General features: G+C 40.0%; 2 protein-coding genes across 8 annotated transcripts in view; one reads left to right on the forward strand and one right to left on the reverse strand.

Moving 5' to 3' along the window:
* The window catches only part of LOC129763556 (uncharacterized), a 429,649-nt gene that overhangs the window by 81,862 nt on the left and 325,970 nt on the right, over nt 1-21,817 (reverse strand). The gene's annotated exons all lie outside the window — the stretch shown is intronic.
* LOC129763557 (parkin coregulated gene protein-like) overlaps nt 8,310-21,817 on the forward strand; it is a 34,321-nt gene continuing 20,813 nt past the window's right edge. For all 5 annotated transcript variants that reach the window (XR_008740964.1, XR_008740965.1, XR_008740966.1 and 2 more), the window contains exons 1-2: nt 8,310-8,704; nt 8,783-8,864. Coding sequence is in view for 2 of the 5 variants with exons in the window: in XM_055762754.1 (XP_055618729.1) it covers nt 8,430-8,704; nt 8,783-8,864 (357 nt within the window). In the remaining 3 variants the exon portion in view is untranslated. The remainder of the gene's footprint in view (nt 8,705-8,782; nt 8,865-21,817) is intronic.

Raw genomic sequence — 21,817 nt, forward strand, 5'->3', positions numbered from 1 at the left:
AACGATCCCATTCCGTCTCTTTCTCTAACTTAAATTACCACCGAATTGAAAATTGGCCGAGTTTAAACTGTGATCGGAAAATATCTCCCCAGAAAACAACTGCAACAGAAGCAACCGCTCAAAAGAAATAATGGCGAGAGAAAAACATCATTGGTAAAAACGCCTCATAGAAAAACATGTTGTTTCTATTATAAATTACTTTTTTTATATTCGTTTTTCGAATTTTAATCTGAGGTCAACGTAATGGGGGTGAAGTCCGGAATAAGGAATCGAGACGGTCCAAACCGCCAAGATGACGCAACCGTCTCGCCAAGATGATCGTCGACCCGCCGTCGGACGCGGCGGTCTCACACACGCAAACCTGTGTTCTACTGATTGTCCGGTAGTTTGAAACATAGGATGCGATCCTTCTGCAATGTCCGACCGAACTATTGCGAGCGTCGCACGGCATACCTTTGCCTAGTGCATTACATTTGCCCGGGTATTTTTTGTTTTGGAATATATCATTGATTGCAATTCAAAACTATTGCACCACGATAAAATAAATTTTCTAGATTTCGTCTGGTATGGTAGGTATCATTGATCGTTTTATACCCATGATGTTTTTCCGTATCAGGATATTCCCAGCCAACTTCTATTAAATTGAAATAATTAAAATTTAAGAAAGTAATATACATCATGCAACTAACTATCGAACAATTGAAAAATCTCAACCCCTATCCAAACAGAAATACCCAGTCCTGATTGGCCGAAACGAAGATACAAGCTTCCTCTTGTACTCACAATTATTGCCCAGTCATCTCCGGATGAGGGGATCTTCGTAGCCTAATTGGTTGCGTGTCCGCTGCTGAGCGATCGATCATAATCTCATAACTCAGGGCCCCCCAACTGACCATCTCTGTGTGTTATTCTAGCTACTATGTGCACGCAACAACCATTATGTGACGGTAATCCCAGTCTGCTGCATCGGAAATTGACACTATTAATAACACAAGAATGGAAGCCTCATATCAACAGTGCCGCTGTGAACATTCGAGCAATAGGAATATTATTACACCGAAAAAAGGCGACATGTGCCGTGTATCGATAAAATAGGAATACTCTTACGCCCGAACGGCTACTGTGTAATAGATAAAACAAATGCTTATCGATGGATAGGAATACTCTTACGCCTAAAAATGGTAACAGTGTAATATACAACAAAAGTTATCTTAAGATAAAAATGTACACGAATGAATTCGGCTCTGTTACAGCTGAATTGCCGAATGAGCCTAATAAAATGAACTGATGGGATAAAACAAAATCTCCGGATGGATTTACGAGATTTTTGCGTCAATCGTTTAGAGCACTCCAAGAATGAATCGTTCATTACAATGAGTAAACTTAAATAAATCTAATGAAACTAACTACTAACAATATAAGAATCTCAAATAATGGAAATCACGCATTCTGATTGGTCGATTTTGCACATCCAGTGCATCTGCAATTAGAGTAGGAGACTGTATAATGAAAAATGAAATATGAGTTTAATGTATGATTTTCTGCTGATGTGCGTCGAATATGTCCCATGATTCTGAAAACCAAGAATTCAATTTCAGTTGTTTGTCCGAGCAAGCTGTGCCGGCAATATGTGTGCTTAGTGAATGTGCACTTGTTAATGCCCGATTCGACCACCCCGGAATAATATTATTGGTACATTAATCGAGAGCATATGCGACACATTTTCTGTACAATTCGTTCACCGACAAGCCAAATATTTGCATCGCGAGCGAGTGGGAGGCGCTTATATCGCACATTCAGGTTTAAGGCAGTATTCTAGTCTAGAAATTTTTTCTTTCTTTCATATTTCAGTAGGCTAGGCATTCAAGAATATACCCTAGAAAGGACGTATCGAAAATCCCATTATTTGTCGAGTTAGAGCCATTTTAGTGACGAGGTATCTAACCTGGTATGGCCATAACAATGATCTTCAAATGCGTTTTTCTCGAAACTAGTTTTTTCAAACTCGCGCATATGATATCTAAAGTTCTACTGAACCGATTCTTGTTGAATTTATATGAATACAATCTGCGTGCACTTCTCTATCGCATGAACCTCTAAAAATAATGGGCCCTATCATATAAATCGAGGCGATAAGAATTTTGCTCGTTAGCTCTATTTTACTATTATAGAAATCGAGCAATTCGATAACACCGAGCGAGTGACAGCTATTGATGCAAGTGTCATAACTTTTCGAGTTGTTTGGTTCGCTTGTTACATATCTTCAGAGAGTAATTTTGTTTTGGTTTGCGTCCCTGATATTTTCCTTTGAGAAACATTTTAGAAACGCTTAAATATATGCAATTTTCAACACATGTTCTTTTGTTTTGATCAGTATTTATTTTACGGTGCTGCCAGAGTAGTCTTTACATGGTAAGTGTTCAATCCAGCATTATTAATTATTATATATTAATAATAATGTTATAATTTACAATGCAGAACTTACTTTCAACGCATATTTCAGTGGCTGAAAATGGGTGGACAGATAAATCACACGACTCGTTGAACCAATGAAAGCGAATGTAAACATTGCTCGAGGTTTTTGTGGAGGCAGTTCAAATAGAATCCCGGTTAAGGAAAAGTGGGATGAATTCAGTTAGGAGCTTAATGCACGAGACCATCAATGCGTCTTGGTTCAGAATGGGAGAAAGTAAGTGTTTCTTCTACGATACATATAACTTCATAAGTAAATTTTATCATATTCTTTGAATTACTATCTACCGAATTTCCTACCTAAAAATTGCTTATTCCTGCTAGCGTACATTAGTACGTGTTACTATTGTCAGCAATTTTCTTTGTTATTGCTATACTATACCAAACTTTCTATACCATATGCTAAAGCTGAAATGTCTTGAAAAACAATAATGATTTTTTTAAATTACAGATTCGGATTGACATGAGGTGAAAGGTAAAGAAAACACAACCAGCGAGAATTTAGGGCCACTGGTGGTGGCCCAATACAATCAAGCTATTGACGCCGCTACAACAAAAAAAAACACGCTAAAAGAGAACATGCAAAAACATTGTTTTGCTAAAAAAAAGTGGAATTCATGCGTGACCCCTTACGAAATTCCATAGATTGCAGTTGTGAAAATACATGAAAAAGTTCATTTTCTAATAATTATATTTTTTGTAAAGCAAATTGTTACATGATGTCGTTTTTATTACACATCCATGCATGAATCAAGCTTCATTCGTTGAGGGACTATCAGTTTTCTCCAAAACATAACTATATTAACACTTTCGGAAATATAGATATTTATAATTTTCATAGCAGATGTCTCAAAAAAAGATTTGGCATCCTTTCTATAGTGCTTTGTGAAACATTTCAAAATATTTCAGTACCGCCACTGACATTCGAGCAGAGTAACGAATCGAGCTGTTTTCCTCGATTTCTAAAATTCAAGGTTTTACTCAGTGTGATAGTGATAGTGATTGTATCGAATCCTCGATTCGATTTCTATAATAGGACCCAATATTTTTAAAATTTCACTATTTTAAAAAAATCGGGAAACGTAAGAAAAAACGTTTTAAACCGCATTTTGTTTTTAAACGGCCGCCATTTTGTCAAAAAAGATGTTTTTGACTTGTCCGAGGTTAATGCGATAGCGGCATCTTTACTGATTCAGAATCTGTTCTATTTTTTTTATAATCAGAAGAGCTGGAATCGTGTACGCCATGGTACAACTTTTTTTGAACCCTCTCACTTCATCAGCTCTTTACTATTCTAGTCATGAATATTCTTCTTCCGTTCAATTTTTATTTTATGGTTAAAATATAGATAAACAAATAATGATATAATGGATAGTAAAAATATTCTTTGTTTTATTTTTACGGAGCTCGAAAAAACGTCCTAAATTCGTGTCTCTACACTAGAATATCCCCTTGAAATAAGATAAAATTCGTGGATTTCTCATGCTCGTTGGACGCTCAGATGAGTAAACGTAATATATGCAAAAAAAAAGTTTATCAACCCCCAGCGAAAAAATTGATTTCTTCAAAAAACCAACCAGAAAAATAAAACACGGTTAATTGTTGTTAAGTTTATTATTATTTATTTTACAACAAAGCCAATTCATGCGAGTTCAAAATAAAAAAAAAATACCCTTGCATTTGAGACATGATGTTAAAAAGTTCAAAAATAACGCAAAAAAGTATATCCACCTCACAGGCTCACATAGTTTCAGTACAACGTTGTGACCACCTTTTGCTTTAATAACTGCTCGGCATCGTCGTGGCATCGACAAGTTATTTCCCATTCAGTTAAGTTTAGCGGTCACAATTGCTGGATGCTTGTTGGATTTTGTTTCTGTAGCTTTATTTTCAAAATTGACCAGAGTTACTCGATCCGATTAAGGTCGGGAGATTGTGCTGGCCACTCAATAACCTTATACGCTTTTCCTTGAACCACTGCGAAACCAGCTTTGAGGGGTGCTCCAGATTTCCGTCTAGTTGGAACGTATATCTGCACCTTTAGTTTGTGTGCGGACGCTCGTAGTTTTCCCTTCAAAATGTCCAAATAAACCTCCTTGGTCATGATTCCATTGATAAACTCAAGTTCTCCAATGTCGGATGTAGTCATAGATCCCCACACCATGACTCTACATGCAGAAAAAGAATCAATGTCATGCTCAGTTGGTTGGAAGATCAATGTTAGTAAAATAACTCACTACCGCCATGCTTGACTGTAGGCCGCAAACACTTCTTTTTTCAAACTTTCACCGGTTCGACGCCATTTTCTAGTGATACAACCAGGCCCAAATAGCATCACATTCGTCTCGTCTGACCAAATCACTTTATTCCAGTCATCACTGGTCCATGTTGAATGGAAAACTCACTTTCAATCTGTTCCCAATTTTCGGAGCTGATAGTCTCCGGTCCAGCTCCGTCTTCTTCACGATAGCTCTGCCAATTCGGCCGGTCGTCTTTGAAGGACGCCCCGATCGCTTAACTGGTGAGATAGAACCACATTCTTTGTACATCTGCACAATGCTAGCGACCGTATCTTTGTGAAGCTGCACAATATCGGCAATATCATGGTGGCTTTTGCCAGTTTGATGTTCAGTAATAAAATTTTGGATGTTGATCGAAATTTGTGCTTTTTTGGCCATTTTGGAATAAATAACATCCAATTTTGAACACGAAACTGAAATTTTGAAAAAATCTTTTTTTTTGCATACTGTATATTAATAAAATGTAAGGCCAAATGTGATTCTAGGCACGAAACTCGAGGAAGGAATGGTCCGATTTGAGTTGTCTTATTCGTCTCGAAGTTCATAATAATAATTGCGCTGCGGTAGCGTTAATACGCAAACACCATTTTTTTAATTATTTTTTTTTACATTTCCAAAGCATTTATGCTTTGTAATTTTTATGTTAAAATCACCTGCATGATTTTCGAAACATTCCATAACCCATGTTCATGTCTCAATTATCTCTTAGCCTTAAAGACCAATACGGATCCGGATTTTTAGCGTTACGTAATTTGTGCACGACGCCTAATCTGATTTGACGAAACTTTTCCTTCTTCATTCGGGTTATTTTTACAATTGGGTAAATGTTGCATTCGGATAAATTTCGTATTCGGGTGAATGTCCATTTGGGTGAATGTTACATTCGAATATTTGTTACATTCGGGTTAATGTCATTCATGTAGGTGTTATATTTGAGTAAATGTGCTTCGGGTAAATGTGTTTCGTGTGAAACCTGTGCATCATCGTAATGTGCGTTCGGCCGAAAATATTGCTGCTGTTGCTGCCAGTGTGGAGGATGAATGTTTCGATTCCACGGAGTGCTCAGCAATTGGGCTTGTCAAACACATCATTGTGGCGAATTTTGCATTTGGACTTGCACCTACATCCATATAAAGTCCAACTGGTACAACAATTAGAGCGTCGTGACCATGGAATGCGTCGGGCATACGTCGATTGGGTGAACGAACAACAGCAGCAAAATGCTGAATTTTCGCATCAAATTTTCTTCAGCGATGAGAAACATTTCGAGCTCGGTGGCTATGTGAACACCCAAAATTTCCGTATATGGGGCTCAGAAAATCCACACGTGATTGTTGAGAGGCCATTGCATCCGCCAAAAGTCACTGTTTGGTGCGCATTATGGTCTGGTGGAGTCATCGGGCCGTATTTCTTTGAAAATGAGGACGGCGAGACGGTAACTGTGAATGGTGAGCGCTATGGCCGCATGTTAACCGATGTTTTTTGCCACAAATTGAAGATATCGATACGGATGACATGTGGTTTCAGCAGGACGGCGCCACGTGCCACACAACACGACCGAACATGACCATATTGCGAACGAAATTTAAGGGACGCATAATTTCGCGTTTTGGTGATGCCAATTGGCCGTCCAGATCATGCGATTTGAACCCGCTAGACTTTTTTTTGTGGGGTTATGCGAAAGACCGTATCTATGCCAACTCTCCGCAAACTCCTGAACATTTGAAAGACAACATTCGTGAAGTTATGACCGAGATACCGCCCCATATGTGCCGAAAAGTCATCGAAAATTACCTGTTCCGGATCAAGGTGTGCGAGGAAGCCCTAGGTGGACATTTGAATGATGTTGTATTTCACACATAATGGCATAAACCAAACTTTAATTTGAAATTAAAGTTTCATCGAAATTCGAATTCTAAGTGTGTTTTATTTCAATTTACTTTCGGAATTTAAAGTTGGAAAACCCTGTAAATTAAATAAGTTAGTTATATGATTAAAGTCAATCAGATTAGAATGTAGGAAATTCAAATAAACTAGGATTTAAGTTAGCTATAAATATGATTACACACACATATACACACACCAAACACAAACCTGTTGTCGGGCGAAAAATTGCGCAATGGATTGCGCAATAGACATTTAATAAGCGACTTCCGAAAAAGGGAACGATGGGAAAAGGAAAGCACTACTGGGTCTACAATAAAAGCTCTTTAACCAAGGAACAACAAAAGCTATTAAAGTGATCCCAATTATAGAAATTCAAATAAAGCATTTGAAAACTGCAGTTCGACCTGAAAGAACGGAAGGATCAGCTATGGATTTGGATAAAGAGCACGACCCAGTAGTAACTCTGGACTTCCAATTTTTTCCCATTAGGACCCAATATTTTAGCCCTGAATTCGGATTCCCCAGAGCGAAACGATTTTGAGAGAGATTGCTGCCGTCCACGAAGCTTTTCAGAAACGAGCAACTTGAGTCGCCAACCCTAAAGGAACTCTTCGAGCTACGGCAAAGCTCGCGGTGCACAGGTTTCGCTCGACAGCATCCGGCCAGCCACATCACACTGACATACACACAAATGTAAGTTGAATAAACGAAAAAAAGGAATCTATCTGTGTTTCTACTTGTGAACTAAATCCTTGATTTGTGCCCAAAAAGGGAGTGAGCCGATCTTGAGCCTTCGATTGTCAAGCTCGAGCTAGCCGAGTTAAAAGAGGCAGTTGAAAGCCCACCCTCAATGGTCCCCGTGGCTTAGACCAAGGCGGTATAATAAGGTGGAACGTTATGTCAGAACTGCTGTTCAGCCATTACTTGAGTTCGAATTGACAGCGACAAAACGAACGGCTAGAGTTTTCCTAGAAAGAGGATAACAAATGGCATGCAATGATGAGTGCATACCGCTATGTGTTTGCTGCGCATAAACGTTGGTTTTGTTTACGCTGTTGGCATCATTGTTGTGTTTCGGTGACTGCTGCAAGTTGTTGTCTGCATTGCTGTTTTACGGAACGTGAGGGTTGTTGCTGTTGCTGCTGGGATTGGCAATTCAGTGATTGTGGGAGCTTTGCTAGTGGGTATATGAAAGGGTCACTACCGGCGGGCTTGTGCCGTACTGCTCTAAGTTCCATTCGCTTTGGTGGAATTAGTCGTTGGCGACCCATTAGGATTGAGTGATAGCGATACTCTGTGGATATCCATGCATATCGTTTCCCGGCGACTGCTGCTTTAGCTGGAGACTCACCTGATCGTGCGGGTTGTGAGACACAACAGCTAGTTCGATTGAAACCGGCCCAGCGTATGTATATGTTGGTGTGGACCGCTATGTAGCATAAAAATTTGACCTGCTTTGTTTATAAACAAAAATAGTCGCTGTCATTTTTTATCCCCTCTCGCATCTTCCATGCCTTATCATCATACTGTCGCAAACGAACCACCTGTCAATTCCAGTTCCTTGGCTTAGACCAGGGATCAAGAGCTTCTATATATTAACCCTTCTGGCTAGTCCATTATAACAGAGAGTAACAGCAGAAGTAGGCCTTGAAAAAAAGAAAAAAATCTATCGAATTCAGGAGAACAAATTTTCAAATTTAAGGTGTTTAAATTCCCAGTGCTAAAAAAACTTCATAATAAAAAAAACGGAAGCATAAAAAAGTAAACAACATGATTAATTGTCGCTGCCAGTGTCACGCAATCCGCTGCGTGCCTCCGTTCTCGTACCGGCTGTCCCAACGCTGCACCCGACCCGTGTGCCCTCCGCGAATCCCAATTTATCGCCGCCAGCCGCCCTGCCGCTCGCTGTTCCGAAAATTTTTCCTCCGGGGTGACATTCCCATATCTCGTTACTTCGGCCCGAACGCGTCCAAGCAGTTCATCAAGTGGCACGTCCCGGCGGAGAACTTGGATTACCAGCGCTACCTGCCGCTGTTCTTCGACGGGTGAGTAGCAGTAAACCTTGCACCCCGAACCCCGCAACCCACCGGTAAAGACGTGTTTTTACTCCGTTTGTTCGACAGCCTCTGCGAGCGGACCTTTCCCTATCGAGAGTTCGCCCGGAATGGGGCACGTGACATGATTGCAGTGGCCAAAGAAAAACAGGTAACCCAAAATCCCTACCCTAATTAAACTAGTTCTGCTCGAGCCGACAAAAACTACATATACAACACATACCCACTCATCCATCTACAAGAATATATTCCTTGTCGGTGCTAATCATAACTGGCACGGACATTGCTCCGCATTTCTCCGATGGGATATGCCCTCAAAGACAGCAAGAATAGACCAACGGGGTGACGGGCGGATGATTGGATGATTGGTGGTGAAATTATTGAACAGAGAGAAATATAACGGTGGAAAGAGGGGGGAGAATCATAAATCAAAATTCTCAACCATGGGATCCACTCTTGTAGGCTGTGGCTCTGACGGATCAAAGCCTGTGAGGAGTATTTGTTTTTTTTCCTCCGCTGTTTGCCGACTCAATATATACGGAGCGAAAAACTCCGGATGATGTTGGTTCTTGATTCGGAGTGATCAATCGCGTAAGAAGCGATGAAAACGACGGACTTCCAACTTTTATCTCGCAACGATACGGCTGGAGTTCGGAAGTAACTTATTCAATTTGCTGCTTCACTTTTGAGGAAATCCACCACAACAACTGAAGCCGCGCTGTCTGAAAAGTTGACAAATTGGGTGATTGATTGATCGATGGCGTTCCGCGAATACACTGTCGGGCGGAGCGTTGTTTTGTCACCATTTGTCAAATTGAATGATTTTTATTGAATTTTGTACTCATTTTTCACGGCCATACAGCAGGCAGCTGTCGACGCGGGCGAGAAACTCATCGAGCGGAATGCGAGAGCATTTCGTCGACAGTAATTGTTTTGAAGTTTCCATGAAAATATTCCGCTGAAAACGCCCGAAGTCCATCCCCCCTGTTGTGGAATGACTCCGAAGTAATATTTTCACCCCTACTCGAACGGTTCAACTCCATTAAGCATGCGGAATAAAATATTCAGCATTCACCGCACCGTTGGAAATCTGAAAGTCAAACACCGTTGTCAAGTGCGAAACCCTCGTGGAAAGAAAAACATATTCATGTGTGGCGGGGGCGGGCTGTGTGCATGTTACTTTCATGCACGAATGTCTACCATCCATTCCGAGAGTTGATATACTGCGAAAGTACTTTTTCGCATTCATTTTTCTTCTTCTCTATTTGCACATAATCTCGTGCCGTATGACCTTGGCTATGTGCTGCAATCACACTTCCCACTACAAACACCGACGCACAAACACAAACACTTCTGGTGCATAGACATTGCTCGTACGGTGTGGCCATGGCTCCGATAGTGACACCTTCTTCCCACAGTTGTCGCGCCAGTGTGAGTCTTTTTGTGCTCCCGTATTTTGGGGGAAAATCCTTCTCACAGAAGGAGTTTGAGTTGGCATTTCCAATTGCGAGCAGTGACAGTTTGCGTCACTCATTTGCACAGATACACATCCATAGACACACATTTTACACACAATGAACACAAACCGAAAGTAAGAGAAATCAATAGAGAATGAGTTTGACTTTGGTTGAGGGTTCACATTGGCACTCATGAAAATTACTTGTTAAGTAACCGACAACCAACGCTGAATTGGAAAGTTGATATTGAAAGGCAGGCTTGTTTTTTATTCATTCTTAACAAGCGACTTTTCCGAGTCGCTTCTGTTATTTTACTTTATCATTGAGTTTTGGGAAGAATGTTACGAAAAAGAACAAAAATTGTGCTGAGAACATTGAGTTTGAATAATTGTCGGGTTGTTTGAAAGGTAATTCCGTGTTTGACGTGGAAATATTTTAATAAAATTATCAAGATGTTACTAATAGCGAATTCGTTTTTGTTCAGTTCCAACCCCAGTGCCACACTAACTGCTGTCAGAACGTTTTTTTATTCACTCAGTTTCAACCCAGTTTCGCACTAGGTTCACCCCGAAAGCTGTTAGTTTCGCACTGAGATGTTTCACGGTTTCGCACTCGGGTTCACCAATACAACAATACTGAACTGTCAAGATCCGAGTATTGTTTTGGGTAATCTAGAAAAAAAAAGACTATGAAAAAGGAAAACCTACTGCTTTTGCTTTTGACACAGGACTATGTCTTTGATTTCTATATAGGGGGTCACTCTACGAAAAATGTAACGATTCATTAAGAGTTTTTAAACGCATATTACTCAAAATCGTTAATGCGACATATGTTGTATTGTATACCATTAGACAGGAAATTTATACAGCATTTTTTTTGCTTAAGAAATGAACAGTTAATATAGTAAAAAAGTTAACAATTTGACGATTACAATGAATATGTTATTTTGATTTTACTAGCCACTCGTTTTCCCCCACAATGCAACGAGCAATCTTTTTGCCTACAATTCGGCGTTAGCTCACAATGTGATTAGATGCATATTATAAATTATTCTCGATTTGCGGATAGAAGGCATTTATCAGTTGGCAGAATCAATGGAGGGATGATCTAGGAATGATCTTGAAGATGATATTGGATGGTTTCACTCTATTCTCCCCAGAGATTTGACGAGAGCTTTGTTCAAAAGGTTAAACGTTGATAGAGATTTTATTAGACTGAAGTTCAGGTTGTTGTCCAATCAATTCGTGCTCAATTCACGCTTTATCATGTAGGTCTTGCTACTAACAATTTATGTAATTGTGATCCAGGATGTCATTACATCGAGCATGTTGTTTGGTTATGTAAAAAATGCAACTAATGAATTTAGCTGGCTGCTGATTTTTAAGTTCAAAAGGGTATACTCATACATATTTTTCAGGGATTCCATTTGATATATCAAATAAAAAAAATAAAGATTTTGAACAATACAAAAAAACTCAATTCAATGCAGTTACTATAACGCAATTCAATGCAGTTACTATAACGCACACCAAATAACCACCGCATTCGCGAAACTGAAAACGTTTTTTTTTATTATAGAGCCTGTTTGGCACTAACTCAGTTTTAAAAACGAATTCGCTATAATTCCATGTTGTTGCGAACGGATTCAGATAATTTTTTCGGCGATACCGACCTCGTTCGATTTTGGCAACACGCCCGAATATTTTGTGTTGCCAAAATTGAACCTTGCCAAAAACGAACGGTTTTTTTTCATATTTTTTTTTAACTTTTGAGTGATTGTAAATATTTTGGGATCAATAAAAATTATGTACCTTCAATCCCACCCACCTTGAAACTAGCTTCAGAGAACAAAGCGGGGGTTGAAATACTGCTACAGCAACAGAAGAGGAGTCCCAACCCTGGACTCGAGACCTATTCCTGAAAAAGATGTCGGTGTTTCGGCTACATGCCAGCCAGTAAATACATCAATGTTCTTTCCTAAGCCTCTAAATTCCTCAAACACATTTTGTTCACTCTATCGAAACAACATAGAATGCATTACTACACATATATTATATTCTAATTCATATTATAACAGGAATTACATCATTTAATCTTAACATCAAATCAACAACAACATAATTTAATTAATAATCTTTCGGTTTCGAACCTCGACCCATGGGATTTGTAATCCGTAGCTTTACTATCTAGCCTATCGTTTCATTTTCTGTGCAACCTCTTCTTTACCGACGATATTCTCTCGTCGTCGGTTATCGCTCTAATTTTAGCTTCAATATTCATTGTGTGGTATTGTTTGTGGCATTGATTAGTTGTGTGGCTTTTCAAATTCATTTCTCTAACTCTACATGCGCATGTGTTAGATAATTGAACAAGTGAGTACTCACGACATTTTTTTTAATAGCCGGCGGTTTCTTGCCGCGTTGAGAACGTGGGCGATGAATATACCGATGAATACTCAATCTCCGTGTTAGTTGAGCTGCAGCGATTTTCCGGCTAATAGTGTATGCGCTTGATGGCGTATTGCGCGATCTTCCTTTACGCACAGACTCGATTCCAACGATGATCGTGGGGTCGAAACGGATCTTCCTCCTGGCACACAACAGACAAGAATACCACACAAGGCCACATTTAAATTATATACAAGCCACGTGCCACGTTTGATTCAAAGCTTACCTCAATTTTATGTAGACGGATGCACAGGAGGGTATTTAAATCTAACTCTAAATTATTATTATCAAGATTGTGACACTACAAAAAAAAAAACAGGAAAAAACAAAAGAACAGTTAGCACACTAGCTGACTCGAACCTAGCACCGACCACTACCTTCCGGTTGAACACTCGCGGATTTAAACTAGTCCGCTTTGCCTCTTCCACGGCCAAAGTTGGAATGGGCGAATATATCATTTAATCCTCAGATCAGCCCAGCATTCTTTAGAACCGGAACTACGTAATTATTAGCGAAGTTAATAATTCCATAGTTGTTACCGAAGTTCTTTGCGGTTGCATCCGTCTAGCTTTCCTGCATTCGCGGTTTTTACGCTCCCGAATACAGTTCAAATCGAGTTGTTCGCCGGATTTGGAGTTTCAAGAAGAAGAAACCCGCCGGAAGACTCTGCTTTTTTGGGGGAAGTTATGTTATCGAAAAAAGGAAAGCATGAGTCTTCTAAAAATGTATTGGTCAGTGGGTGTCTTGGCTATGAACAGCCGCCGAGTCAACATCCAGCACCCATTACGGCTAGTCGCTCAAATACAAAAATAGGAGAGGCACTCGCGCAGCCATTCATCCCATACAAACATAGAAAAGAGACGCTCAGATTAACACAACCGAGTTTGTGTTGAATCTGAACTTCAAAATTAAGAAACGAGGGGCTTCCAAATGTTGAAACCAGTACCATGCTACAATATAAGATACCTGAAAATGTCCAACATTTGAAACAGAATTTGTTTTTATTAACAAACTAGTTGACCCGGCGAACTTCGTCCCACCCACAATTGATATATTGATATACATTATTTCGAACACTCAAGTTTCCACAGAAATTATTTTCATGTACGTAATCTATACTCGCGGTATATAATTTCTTTTTTGACAAATAAACCAGGTGTAAACTAAGACCCACCAATCCTGATACTGACTGTTTAAATCCGTTGCTCCGTTCTTGAGAGAAATCGTGAGGAATGGACACCAAAACATTTTTATTTTCATAGATCAAGTTTATAAATACATAGTGTTACCTTCTCTTGATTTATTTGAAACTCATTGTTGAAAAAAAAAACAATATTTATTTGAAGTTCATTGTGAAAATATAAACATAAACGAAACATTATCTTTATTGAAATGAATGCATGGTGAAAATAAAAACAATTTTCATTTGAAATTCATTTTGAATTATTTTCAAGCATTGTTTATTTTTCCCTTTTATCTTGGATTTCGGTTTTTAAGATTCAGAGGCTTTGCCTTGGAGCGCTGTTGCTTCGTGGCGCTGTTTTGTGGATCGATGAGACAAACGATGGTTCCTCATTAAGCTAGAAGCACAATCCTTTCCTGCCAGTTTTGCAACTTGGTTGAATTCGTGCTGGAGGTTGTTGGTTTCCGCAAAGTCAAACGACAGGAGCCTCAAATTTTTGCAAGTCATACTATAAAAAGTTTTGTCCAGTGCTCTGCAATGGTTCGTCAGATCCTCAGACTGCTCACTCGTAAATACTGGTCTGAACCGCCCTAGGTGCTCGCTGGCACATCCCAGCAGAAGTATAAATGTTAACAAATCATAAATCACTTACTGATATGAGCCTCTTCCTCAGAGCTGATTCAGAAATACCGAGGTCTGCCGCAATCCCACGCTTCGAGACTCCCTCCCGAAGCCTCTGTCGGTCCGACTGCATTCCAGGAGTGCATTTCTTCAAATCAGTTTTCTTCTTGTGGATCCCGTTGAAAAGTTGGTTAAAAACATTTTATAATTTTTTTAAGAACAAAACGCTAGTGCGCACCTTTGCCCCACAAGTAATTTTTGAACTAATCGAATTTTTAAAAAAAGCTCTTGAGCTTTTTCACAAAAACGAATACGTAGTATAATCTACTATAGAATGAAGGTTTCCTTGACTGTTTAGTTTAGAACTTATTATTAGGTAAGTAAATCGTCGTCACCAAAATTGAAAAAATTAGATCAAAACATCGCAAAGCTCTTTTTACCTCATAATTTTTTGCCACTTTCATGAAATGTATCATGTTTATATGTGTGAGCTGCAGGTGTAATAATGTATCAAACAAATGCACTGTTGTCGAATTTTTATCCTCGTGCGCTCCAAAAAGGGCAATGCGCACCTTTGCCCCGTACTACTATACATGTCATTTCGTATTCCGGAAAAAAAAAAATCAAGTCTCAGAGTGTCGATTTTTGACAAAAAAATTTTTTCGAGATGACGCTAGATCTCGACGTTTCATGCAATTTTAAGACATTTGGTATCAAAATAAAAAATTCGAAAACCCCGATTTCATTTACCCGCCCTTGGGTGATTTTTCGATTTTCGAAAAACTCAAACTTTGACCGCTTTGCGCCACTCTCCCTTAAGTCCGATTGAGCTAATATTTGGCATATGGTTTTTTTTTCCAAGTGGTGAACCTTTTTTATGAGGTAACTTTTTGAAATTAGAGATGACCGTTTTCATCTTCACCGAAGTTTGATAAAAAAAATGCGATAAGTAAAAGAAGATATCTTCTTCTTCTTGAATGGCGTTAACGTTCCCTTGTGGATCTTTTGCCGTCTCAACGAATGCAATAACTAGCGTCATTCATTAATACTTGGTTGAGATTTCTTAAGCCAAATAACACGCCTTGAATGTATTCCGAGGGGCAAGCTCTTGAATACGCGTGACCACAGTGCAAGTCGACGGAAATTTCTTTGACGAAAAATCCCCCGGCCAGAACGGGAATCGAACCCGAACACCCGGCATGATAATTTGAGACGCTAACCACTCGGCCACGGGTGCACTAAAAGAAGATATAGCCGGTTCAATTAACTGCATAGATCTCTCCAGGTTACTTAAATATAACCTGTCGTATCACAACACATCAAATTGTAAGGAATTTAGTTTTTCAGTCAGACTTTTTTAAATCATTGAAGAGAAGCGAAAACTATATCGTAAGCCCCACCTTAGTGATTCATTAGCAAGTCGAAAATGAATAAATTTAGTGGCGAGAAGCATCCATTATATTTCGAAACAGGAAGCAGTTCCACCAAGAATCCGAAAGAGAAGCAAAATAACTATATCACAACGGATCGGATTTCCTGTCGAGAATGGATCATTGTTGTTTTATTTTTCAAAAGTGGTTTCGATATTTTGTCGGCAATATTCGCATGTATAATTTATATTTCAAACATAATCGCCATTCCACTAATGGACTCGGACTCAAATTTGCTATGTGATGATTTGGCTTGGAATCCGTCGATACTAATTTATAAACAATTCCGATGCCTTAAGCGATGATGGAAGACTCGAGCTCAAACGAAAAATAAATAAATTAAACGACAGTCCAGCAAAGAGTCACCTCATCTTCCTTACCCAATCTCGCTGCTTCAGGGACTCCGTTCTACTGCTTCCGCGAATCAACAACTTCACCGGTCGACTTCTGCTATCCCGAGAGGAAAAGTTTTAATTGCGACACATTTCCTCAATGATCTAGTTTAATTTCCCCGAGAAAGTGTCCTTTTTGGCTCAGCTGAGCAGAGCAGAAGCGGCACTTTCTTGTTCCGGAACGTATCGTTTTTCGCACCATTTTGCTCTTCAGTCACCGTGGAGGAGGGCGTATTTCCCGGGAAATAAGCCGGAGCAGCACAGTGTCCAAATATGCCACTTTACGAGCAAACCCGAGACCGGTCCCCGGTGCGGACGACGCGTATGGTGAAGATAACGATATTTAAATACTGCCACGATTTACATACAAATTCGTTATAATGAGCGGCGAGGTGACTTTCCACAGCCACCGTCTTCAAGCATCATTGCACACGAGTGGATTTTGAGAGACAGCGAACGGGAGGGGTGTAACTAGAAGAGTTCTCCCAAGTCACGGTTCACAGTTTGAAGTTGCTGTTCTTCGATATTGGAGTGAAAATGTTCCTCAACAGCTTTCAGTATCCGATTTACAATTACCGAGCTGTTGAATCAAGGCAGAAGCACTCCCCCGGTCTATAAACTGACACTTTTGAATGTCATTATTTCAATGATTTGATATTTTTTCAACTGACATCGATTTGCGTATTTCTGCTGGTGTCAAAATGTAAATCCCACCAGCTTTCAACAATTGAATTTCCAACTGCATGCAAATTTGCCCCCACAAAAATAACTTCGAGCTCAACGCGGGAACAGGACAGGGGAGGAACTGATTGAAGCAAAACATTCTTCACCGACTTGGCTCGTTAGAACCAACAAACGGACTTCTTCGATTTGGTCGAACCGTAAAAGTCATCCCCGCCTTCCCGCGAACGAACTGATGCAGCGGCCAGACAAAGTCTAATAAAAATAGTTCCGAGAACTTAATAAACTTTCACCGCCCTTCTTCACTCCACTTTGTCGGAAGTTGGGGCGGAGTTGAGGGTGGTTCTCGTTCGGTACGGTACGGTACGGAAATAGTTTCCAATTCCATCATTCTGTGTCTCTTGAGAGAGTGAAAAAAAAAACCCGCAATGGAGATGGAAGACAATTTGCGCGTTGGGCAAAAAAAATGGAAAAAGAAAAGAAAAATCGTTGCATCTGAAGGGCTTCCACGCAAACTATTCCCATCAATCAAGTTGGTCGTGGTTATGGTGACATCTTTCGCGTTCGGTGCACTCGGAGATGCATATTCCTCACACAGTTTCTGTCATACGCGAGTAATTCGATATATTAATCAGCGCTGATTAAATAGTATTGCAACGTTTACAATGTATACATTTTTAGTTTTGTAGCTGAGGAGACGCAACCGTTCTCTATACTGACGCGAACATTCATTTGAGTCATCTGTTGTCAGTAGTAAGCAAAATGAGAAATCTTGTCCGGATATTGTCGCAATCAGTTTGAATTTTGTTCTGATGAAGGAACTATCAGCTGGTATAAGTTTACAGGGTGGCTGAATTGAAGTGTAACTGATTTAGAAGATTGTAATGTTTTATTTTTCAGTCAGTTATATTTATAACGGATGTTACGTAATGTAAGTTAATAAGATGGCAAAACTTTTTTACATGTGCGTCAATTTAACAGCGCCTGCAAATTGTTCAGATTTTTTCGAATTATTTAGGATTACGTATTCGTTTTCTTTATTATGCTTGTTTATCATTTCGGATATTTGTTATAAATGCAACGAAATAGAATAAATCACATTTTATTGGATTAGTTCCGGTGGGCCCGAAAAGGATAAATCATTACTTCTTGGCTTTGTAAAAGCAGTTCTAGAAGCAGCGATTCTCTCTTAGCTTTGTGAGAACAATACACGAAGTTGTCATAAATCGCAATTTGTTTCTTCATGTCAATGCACGCATTGTACTGAGTATTCATTGCACTCCCAGTGGTGTTTTTCGCATTTGACACACACACACACTCGGTCCACCGTTATTCCACATTCCTTAACTACCCCAATCAGTGCTTGGAAATATCTCTTTCACATCAATCTTTTCAGCTGAATTTCCGACCACATTCGATCATTATACCATTGCATTCGGGATACCGAAAATGAACCAACGCCAAAACTTACAATCACAGCCAGCCACTCACAGTTGATTCATCCAGTTTCGTTCATTCTCTTTTTCGTTCTGCTCTGCGTTCACGGAATGTAAGCAAAAGGAAATATCCCTAGTTTTTATATTCATACCAGTTCATTCACTATCAGCATCGGACAATGACGAAACGGAGAAATTCGTTGAGGAAGATAACGAAGTACAGAATGCTCATAATAGTGACAAGAAATTAAATTGTTCAAGCATGCAAGGTCTCCGTCTCAGTTAAAATGCTACCATTTTACATAGTGAATATGCAATCCCAATTCCACTTGTCAGAAATGCTTCAAAAGACTCCAATTCCGATGTTGAAAAATACCATCTTGACTCGAATTTCGAACATTTAATTTTTGACTCAAATTCCGAACACACGAACATAAATTGGTGGTGTCCAAGACAAGGTCGCAATGGTTATATTTCGAGCTTTTTTTGCAAACAGATCAAACTGTGCAATAGAATTAGCGGATGAAATTGCCAACATTCAGCTTTGGCTGACGAAGTTTGCATTCGATACTCGGATCGATTCTGCAAAATGCTTCCTCGCCGTCCAAGCCTATGCAATCTTGAGCTGTGTGTGTGCGTGCAGATCTTGCTCTTTTGTTGGCATTTCCGCTTGCGCCACCGATTTGCGTTGCACTTTCGGAGTAAAGAAAATCACACACTTATCGGGATATTGAAAATGAACAGTCACAACATTCCTGACAATTCAATGGCAATGAATAAATGTGAATGAATTTTCATGACTCGATCTTGACCCCTTCCCGTATTATTTAAAACGTCACTCATCAAGTGATTTCACTAGCCTGCTGAGCGTTCTAGCGCCCTATGTTATACAAGTACCCACGAGTGAGCCTCGATGTTGTACGGGAAAGAGTTAGAGGAAAGCTTAGATAGCACAGAATGAATATGAATGAACACAGTTGTAAACTTCGAGTGACTGACAGCAGCATCGACAAGCAAAATAAACGTGTTACACTGATTAAAATATATTTTTAATATTACTTAACAAGCTCAATATTCCCAAGCCCTGACCTCAATATATCTTTGACAACCTATAAAAACAACAAAAATAGCATTATTTTCAAGTATCAAGTTGTGTGAAAGAAAGACAATTCATTCCCACTCGACGTTCGCCGGCAACGATGATGCTTCGATTACCACCAAACGGGAAGGAAAAATTTTCCTCAGAGGATATTCAATATTTATACGCTAGCGACCGATTACTTACTGTGTAAGGTTGAAGTTTTCATTTTGTTTATCCCCTTTGTTGTTTCTATTCTTGCGGCTGCATAAGTTGCTCGTTATTGACAGCACGGTTTAGGAAGCACATAAATGGACAGAACAGATGCATGGGAAAATTGGAGTGCCTCCAATTTTCAACAAATTCAATCATTTCCAGACTATTGGATTGTAATGAATAGCATATCAAACAAATCTTAGTGAATTTCCGATCCGATTGGTATGTCAAAATCCGATCGCAGCAAAAAGTTATTAACGTTAATTTTATTTCATAAAAACGTGACCTGATGATGATTTTCGATCCGAATGAGAAAGCACAGCGATAAAATAACCGCGCTGGTAGTGGTTATGATCGATCGTCGTCTCTGGCCGTTTTAATACAGACCCTGTGGTCTGTTCTTTGTGCAATTTCGATGGTTCAGGTCAATCATGGCTCTGGATTGCACTGTACACTTAGTAGTTGCTCTCCGTGATTGACCTGAACCATCGAAATTGCACAAAGAACACACCGAATGGTGCTTGGGAGTAGCAATCCATTCTCATTGTGCAAACTCCGGTGATTCGAGCTTTAAATATACACCAATAGTCACCAGAGGAAGGGAAGGAAAGTTAGTAAGATATTCGCGGCCAGAAGGGTCGCCTCTATAGCGTGAATCCCTTGCAATTATCACGAAAGAGATAGTTGTTAGTGGGAAGGGCTAAGAATCAGAAGTCACTGCGGTAAGTGATGTGATTTTGTAAACTTCGAAAAATATTCTGTGAAGACGACGTCGAATATCCATTAGAAACAACGTCACCGGGAAACACCTCTACAATGAACGCAATGTACCTACAGGAGGATTCCCCGCCACGTACTTTCTGATTCTTAATATATTTATATTTTACTAGCTGACCCGGCAAACTTCGTCCCGCCCAAAATTTGTTTTTTGTTTTCAATCCCTTCGAACATTCACGTTTTCTTACTATACGAGCGAGTTCATGGGTCCAATCGCAGAACTGTTCATTTAGCTTTCACTATAAAATTCCTAATACTTCTATGAAAACTCATCATTTATTGGGGTATCAAACCACCATAGAAGCATTTATTGCACCCTCAAACCTCCACACGGCAAATTGTGTTTCATTTGCTTGACAAATTCTCGAGAAATTTAGAAATTTGTGTTTCATTTGTATAGCGGCCCCCTCTTAGAGAGAGGGGAGGGGTTGGGATCCGTTCGTGAGTGTCGCAAATATGGAGCAAAATAAAGAGAAAATCCGACATATTTTACAGTACTACTATGACAAAGGCAAAAATGCATCTCAAGCTGCCAATAAAATTTGTGCAGTTTATGGACCCAACACAGTTTCCATTTCCACCGCACAACGATGGTTTCAACGTTTTCATTCTGGTGTAGAGGTCGTCGAAGATGCGCCACGCTCCGGAAGGCCTGTCGTCGAAAATTGTGACAAAATCGCTGAATTAGCCGAGAAAGACCGGCATAGTAGCAGCCGTAGCATCGGCCAAGAGCTGGGGATAAGTCATCAAACCGTTATTAACCATTTGAAGAAGCTTGGATTCACAAAGAAGCTCGATGTATGGGTGCCACACACGTTGACGCAAAAAAACATCTTTGACCGTATCGACGCATGTGAATCGCTGCTGAATCGCAACAAAATCGACCCGTTTCTGAAGCGGATGGTGACTGGAGATGAAAAGTGGGTCACTTACGACAACGTGAAGCGCAAACGGTCGTGGTCGAAGCCCGCTGAAGCGGCTCAGACGGTGGCCAAGCTCTCATTAACGGCCAGGAAGGTTCTGCAGTGTGTTTGGTGGGATTGTCAAGGAATAATCTAATATGAGCTGCTCCCCTATAGCCAAACGCTCAATTCGGACCTGTACTGCCAAGAACTGGACCGCTTGAAGGTAGCACTCATGAAGAAGAGGCCATCTTTGATAAACAGAGGCCGCATTGTCTTCCTTCAGGACAACGCCAGGCCACACACTTCTTTGGTGACGCGCCAGAAGCTCCGGGAGCTCGGATGGGACGTTCTTTTGCATCCACCGTATAGTCCGGACCTTGCACCAAGAGTTTACAACCTGTTTTTGTCCATGGCGAACGAGCTAGGTAGTCAGAAGTTAGCCTGTGAAAATTGGCTATCCGAGTTTTTTGCCAATAAGGAA

The sequence above is a fragment of the Toxorhynchites rutilus genome, chromosome 1 (genome assembly GCF_029784135.1).
Source record: "Toxorhynchites rutilus septentrionalis strain SRP chromosome 1, ASM2978413v1, whole genome shotgun sequence".
Taxonomy (NCBI): domain Eukaryota; kingdom Metazoa; phylum Arthropoda; class Insecta; order Diptera; family Culicidae; genus Toxorhynchites; species Toxorhynchites rutilus.